Here is a 6,812-nt window from a genome sequence, read left to right as displayed (position 1 = left end):
GAGAATTTCAATTTTATAATCGATACTTCTCTTCACGCCAATTTCAATTCTGACGGTCTTCGCCGGTGATTCAACATCATCTTCACTAACAACTCTTCTCATCCTCAGATTTTATGGCAGAGCCGCCGCAAATACATCACTGTTCTTTGCTCATCCTCCTATAAGCTTCTCGTTCAAAACGCCAGCAGCGGAGACGTTTCTCTTTGTTTTGTAATCCGGAGATGAAGAAAGAGGAAAAGGAGATGGTTCATGCTTTAATTTTGGTTTAGTATTGGTTTTAAGTGGTGAGGTTTTTAATTTTGGTTTAGTGTTGGTTTTAAGTGGTTTAGTATTGGTTTAAGTCATAAACCAATAAATTCATCGTTCGTGTGTTCTGAGGTTTTTAACTTTCAAATTATGTGGAAACTGGACTAGAACTTCTGATTTGTGTGACCATAGATCGAGGTTTGAATTCTGTGTAGTTATGGTGCTATATGAAACTTCCAAGAGGGATACAGATCGTTTTTCCTTTTATTTTTCTGTCAGCATCTTAAGAATCCATTTTAATTCTTCAAAAAAAAGAAATGAAATTATAATATGCACGTTCAATATATATACATAAAACGAAAACTAATAAAATCCAAATGGAGCTACAGTCTGAAGTTGAGAGATAACTTGACATAAACAAAAGAACTGAATTGACTAAAAACAGTTCAAATTATAATCTATATATTAAAGAAGATGAAAGTAGTTGAAAATTTTGGCAAGACTTGTAATATACGCAAAGGTTTGCTTTAAAGAAAACAAGATAATAACAAATAAATGTTATATTTAAAATGATAAAAGAACCAACGCAATTAGAGAGGTGATCATTGGTGCTACTGTTACCATCAACCAAACCCATTAACCTCTCTATTGTTCACATATACTTTGGACCATATGCACTTGTCTTCTTATGTCGAACTTTTTAAAAAACTTTACTGATATAATTCAAAAGAGGATAAGCCTAAACCCTAACACAAGGCTTTACATTTCACTTATTAGACAACCACTTCAGTTTATATCATCTTAAGAAGAAACCATCTATGCATGTAGCAGTAAACAACAAAGTAGTTTTTCACATATATATATGTATCAATAACTCTCAATAGGCAAAACTTACAAAGATCGAGAGAGCTTACGAAATAGATTACATCTAAAAGGCTTTTCACCTGAGATTACAATTTCGTTCTCACCACTCTCTATCTTATCCACAACATCAAAAAAACCTATATGTCAACAAAACTTTCTTTAGTAACACCAAAACACACAAAACTGCATCTGTTTCTATCTGTAAGGGGTTTTTTGCTTCCCCTGAGATCAACAGCCTCTGCTATACTGTAATAACTTAACGACAAAACCGAGTAACAAAGAGCTTTTTTTACTTTGCCCCTATAGCTAATAGTAACACCTAGCTGCAAAACTTATGGGCACGCGATATTAAGAGGGGTGGTAGTAGTTGTTGCAATGTGATCAACGAAGACAAACTTGTCAATGGTGTTTCCTATAAGACCAAGATCGATCTCCACGTCTGAGAAATCATAGTCTGGAAGCTCGCTTGGACCATCACACTCAAGACCAATGATGTCCAGATCATCTATCCCGCAGTAATCATCTAACAGTTGGTTGTTCTCTTCTGTCAAGAGAAAATCAAGCTCACACGCATTAGGGATCAATGACTCATCAATGAAGCAACCCATTTCAGGAATCTGCAGATCCGCGAAATCAAAACCAAAACTCGCTTTCTTCGATTCACCAGCTTCTGGATCAATGGTCGAATCAAGTAGCTTCTTGTCAAGATTATTGCTTGACACAGCTTCAACATTAGACCCTGTGGCTGAGATCAGAGAACCAGACATATTCGAATCCGACAGAGCATTCTCAGACACATTATTAGAGGAAGCAGCAGAAGTGGCTGCAGCCAAAGCATCAAACTCTAGCTTCTTAGCAGCATAAGCACTGGCTGCTTGTTCAAGCGTCTCGTAAGTACCCAACCAAGTTCTTGTTTTGGTGATTGGATGTCTAATCTCAGCAGCCCATTTACCCCATTTCCTCTGCCTAACACCAACAGGCTTCGAGACACTAGTGGGTTTGCTGCTTAAAACCTTTTTGCTACAAGCTGAGGTTTTGGTTTTGGTTCTGGTTACACCATTATTATTATTAGTACTCTCCTGACAAAACGAGCTTTGAGATTCAGCTTGAGTAGCAGCGGCTTGAGCGAAAGGAAGGTCAATCTCACAGACGTAACGTTTCCTTCTCTGAGCTCTTTCGTCTTCTTCGCTTGATGAGTAGTCNAAAAGGCTTTTCACCTGAGATTACAATTTCGTTCTCACCACTCTCTATCTTATCCACAACATCAAAAAAACCTATATGTCAACAAAACTTTCTTTAGTAACACCAAAACACACAAAACTGCATCTGTTTCTATCTGTAAGGGGTTTTTTGCTTCCCCTGAGATCAACAGCCTCTGCTATACTGTAATAACTTAACGACAAAACCGAGTAACAAAGAGCTTTTTTTACTTTGCCCCTATAGCTAATAGTAACACCTAGCTGCAAAACTTATGGGCACGCGATATTAAGAGGGGTGGTAGTAGTTGTTGCAATGTGATCAACGAAGACAAACTTGTCAATGGTGTTTCCTATAAGACCAAGATCGATCTCCACGTCTGAGAAATCATAGTCTGGAAGCTCGCTTGGACCATCACACTCAAGACCAATGATGTCCAGATCATCTATCCCGCAGTAATCATCTAACAGTTGGTTGTTCTCTTCTGTCAAGAGAAAATCAAGCTCACACGCATTAGGGATCAATGACTCATCAATGAAGCAACCCATTTCAGGAATCTGCAGATCCGCGAAATCAAAACCAAAACTCGCTTTCTTCGATTCACCAGCTTCTGGATCAATGGTCGAATCAAGTAGCTTCTTGTCAAGATTATTGCTTGACACAGCTTCAACATTAGACCCTGTGGCTGAGATCAGAGAACCAGACATATTCGAATCCGACAGAGCATTCTCAGACACATTATTAGAGGAAGCAGCAGAAGTGGCTGCAGCCAAAGCATCAAACTCTAGCTTCTTAGCAGCATAAGCACTGGCTGCTTGTTCAAGCGTCTCGTAAGTACCCAACCAAGTTCTTGTTTTGGTGATTGGATGTCTAATCTCAGCAGCCCATTTACCCCATTTCCTCTGCCTAACACCAACAGGCTTCGAGACACTAGTGGGTTTGCTGCTTAAAACCTTTTTGCTACAAGCTGAGGTTTTGGTTTTGGTTCTGGTTACACCATTATTATTATTAGTACTCTCCTGACAAAACGAGCTTTGAGATTCAGCTTGAGTAGCAGCGGCTTGAGCGAAAGGAAGGTCAATCTCACAGACGTAACGTTTCCTTCTCTGAGCTCTTTCGTCTTCTTCGCTTGATGAGTAGTCAGTAGCGTAAGGATCGTTCACAACGAAACGGATTTTTCTCATAGTCTTCAAATCTTCAGATAAACCAGGGAGGTGATTTAGCTGCAAAGACTTCTTCTTCATGGGTTTTTTGTAGGGTTTATTGGTTTGAACAGAAGACCGTTTCTTTCGTTCAGCCATTATATCAAACACTTGGTGTGCGAAAATTCAAACCAAAACCCCCCCTCAAAAACCCTAAAAATTTCTCCCTCAAAATCTCAAGAACAAGAACAAGAAACGTCCTTCAAAATTGTTTACTCCAGAACAAGTCCTGATCCAATAACCAGAAGAAGAAAAGGAAACAAACCAACCCACTTAAGATTCGAACAGAGCAATTATGAAAATCGTAAAAAGTAACAAACTTTGGCAAACCCAGTTACCTTTTAGGCCTTAAATGCATAGAAATCGATGAAATCGATCACTAGGAGAGCCGGTGGAAACAGCTTGATGAATTAGAGAAACACTCAAAAACAGAGCATGAAGTGGTTAAAGAAGACGAAGAAGAAAGAACAGTAGAAGAGAAGGAGAAACAAAGACAGAGAAGAGTAGTCGGAGCTCCGGCGACTTCAAAAGAACCTTCACTCTCTCTCTCTCTTTTCTCTCACTCCTCCCAGCACTTTGAGCTTCCCCAAAAGTGAAAAAGAAAAGTGAGAACTGAGAAGATAGATAGAAGAAGATAAAGTAAGAATCAAAACGAATCGCAAACAGATGATAAATCTATGGCCAAGATTTTTTCTGGCCTTTCTCTCTCTCTCTCTCTCTATTACCAAAGACAAAACTATTAATTTATGTCGGAAAATAAAATAAAAAGTAACTCATGAGAAAATTTAAGAAAACGATGAATTTAATAAATAAAAAGACGTTAAAATTTCTTTTTTCTTTCTCTTTTTAACGATTTGTTTAAAACACGAATCTCAATAAAAATTTAATAACAACTTTACTCGAGAAAAATTTCATAAAAGCATTAAATTCTTTGTTTTATATTTTTGTTCTTCTTTTAATTCGAATAATTCACAACTCAAATCTGTTTTGAATAACTCAATCAAATTAATTTTTTTTTCCCATACTAGAACTCAGGCCCGGCCCAGAGCTAAAGCTCGTAAATCAAGGGCTTTAGGCAGCTTATTTATGGTTTTTGGGGCATCATAGTAGTAAATCTTTAATGGTCTAGTGGTAAAAGTCTGTCAATTACCTTCTCAATTTCTCGAGTTTGAACCATGTGTTTGTATTTTTTAGCATTTTCTTAATTTTTTTTTGTGTTTTGTTAGTCGGTCCAAACTTTTTCTGCTTCAGGCATATAAAAAACTTGCGCCGGCCCTGCTAGAACTTTTCATTTAAGTCAATGTTCTTTATTTTTTTTTGGGTTAACTGTTAAGTTACATATTCATCTTTTACATGGGGTTACAATATTTGATCAATAACATAATTAAGTACATAACATGAACTTGATCACTCTAATAACTTGCAAATTCGTTTATATATCACCTTCAAAATTTGTGATTCTTGTGCCACGTAAGGTTCATTGATCATTACGATTCAATCCGTTAAAACGTTTAAACCATTTTTATTATTGAAATAACAAATATAAATAAAATCAAAAGTATCCTTATCTTTCAATTTCATAAAAAAACTAAAATTTAAGAACTCGTGATTTCTAAATTTGTTTTTTTCGTGTTCACAGCCTTTTTTTTTTATCGCTAGTGACTGCCACACCCACATTCATAGTAGTACTAAACTTTTTTGTCTGTAGAAGAAAATTGAAGTAAGAAATATGAGAAGAAAAAGAAGAAAACAGTGAACGCACGCCTGGATGCATGTGATTTGCCTACCCTACGTGAAGAAAAAAGACCAATGCAAATCAATTGCACAAGTAGGAAAAAGCATTGTCGTCTCGTCTACACCAAATTAAACAGTATGTGGTATACAATGACTCTTAGTAATTACGATTCCAACAAAACGTTTTATATGTAAGGCAACATATTAATTTTGAGTACATTTATTCAACTGTCGTTGACAAAAGAATAAAGAATAGTAATCAAGTAAATACTCTCTGGATACTATTCTAAATCAATATATATTAGTATAAGTTATAGAAACAAAAAGGTCGACAAATGGACGTGTATAGAAAATGGATGGTCAACTACATTCCGAAGTTTTTTTTTCCGTAGAAAGAAACCTAAAGGATCGTTTACATTCACACACAAACACAGGTGTCGTATTATTAGTGTCACGTGGTGTTTAAAATGTAGACATTTCACCATGTGGACTAATACATTCAATCAGCCATCGACGACCATAAAGCATCTATCTATTCTATTATACTACTATCATTTTTACATGTCAGACAAATAGAGAGTGTTGAAAAATAAAACACAAGTGTGTATAGAGCGCAGGACAAATAGTGGTCGGAGGAATATGGGAAAAGAAAAAGTTGGAAACAGCTTAGCCGCCCACGTCGACCCCACGTTTGGGAAAAGAAAAAATACATTTTCTTCAGTTGTCATTTCTATCATTTTCTATTGAAGATGGTCTACTATAAAGCCCAATTTCATTGTTTTGTTAACTAAAAAGGCTTTTAGGGCCCATATTTAAATATTCCAAAGCTCTTCCCGTTGTTATCTTATGGTGTGAAGTCTTTTTTTGTTTGTTTTTTTTGTCCGAGTGAGGTCTTTGTTTAGGTTTTCTTTAAAGTTTGTGCGTTTCGAAGTCTTTGTTTAACTAATTTAATTTGAACTCTTAGACTCTTAGTGTGTGTAAGTTTCTTAATTACAATTTTTTTTTTCTAACCTTCACTTTGTTGTTTAGGAGTTTGAGGAAGGTCTTTGTATTTAACTGATTTTCTTCTTTTATTAATTAGTTTTATGAAAAGAATACTGTGAATGGCTAAATGCTAAATCGTCATTACTTGAAAACTAAAGTTTACATAATTCTTAGGATTTTCTCCTATTTAAATATATATATATATATATATATATGTCCTTTATTCATCCTTGCTGTCAATTAAATACTTTTGATCAGTCTAATTTCATGTTTTTACATTAGTCAGATATCTTGAAAGAGCCCTTCTACTAAGTTAATTATATTTGACAACATATATTTTAAATTTAATACGTCAAACTTTAGAGTAAGCTCTCTTGCTTGTCATCTTCGACTTTCACCATCAGCTCAGCTCGATCGTAGACTATTTCATCAAGCTTTAGTTATTTCAAAACAAGTCCTTTGTTGACGTTTTCTTGGTGTGTCGAACTTAGTAAAGAAACCAAAACATCAGCTAATAATATTAACCAATTTATTCCTTAAATAAAATAAAATAAAAAACAGTACGACTTAATTTAAAAAAGTTTT

General features: G+C 35.5%; 2 protein-coding genes across 2 annotated transcripts; both read right to left on the bottom strand.

Moving 5' to 3' along the window:
• On the bottom strand, positions 1,072–4,192 carry LOC104790211 (ethylene-responsive transcription factor ERF119-like). The gene is made up of 3 exons (XM_010515915.2): positions 3,848–4,192; positions 2,328–3,738; positions 1,072–1,190 (listed from the first exon to the last, which is right to left on the bottom strand). Exon 2 carries the CDS (start codon positions 3,606–3,608, stop codon positions 2,580–2,582), a length of 1,029 nt encoding a protein of 342 aa, XP_010514217.1. The 5' UTR covers positions 3,609–3,738; positions 3,848–4,192; the 3' UTR covers positions 1,072–1,190; positions 2,328–2,579.
• LOC104793889 (ethylene-responsive transcription factor ERF119-like) lies at positions 1,078–2,436 on the bottom strand. The gene is made up of 2 exons (XM_010520313.1): positions 2,425–2,436; positions 1,078–2,327 (listed from the first exon to the last, which is right to left on the bottom strand). The coding sequence occupies exons 1-2, from the start codon at positions 2,434–2,436 to the stop codon at positions 1,443–1,445; spliced, it is 897 nt and encodes a 298-aa protein (XP_010518615.1). The 3' UTR covers positions 1,078–1,442.

This window comes from Camelina sativa, chromosome 6, assembly GCF_000633955.1.
Source record: "Camelina sativa cultivar DH55 chromosome 6, Cs, whole genome shotgun sequence".
Classification (NCBI taxonomy): Eukaryota; Viridiplantae; Streptophyta; class Magnoliopsida; order Brassicales; family Brassicaceae; genus Camelina; species Camelina sativa.
The sequence above is the reverse complement of the archived record's forward strand: the minus strand, read 5'-3'. Positions and strand labels throughout refer to the sequence as shown.

Coding starts and splice junctions, on each gene's coding strand:
- LOC104790211 (XM_010515915.2), bottom strand. CDS start 3,608: ATGGCTGAACGAAAGAAACGGTCTTCTGTTCAAACCAATAAACCCTAC.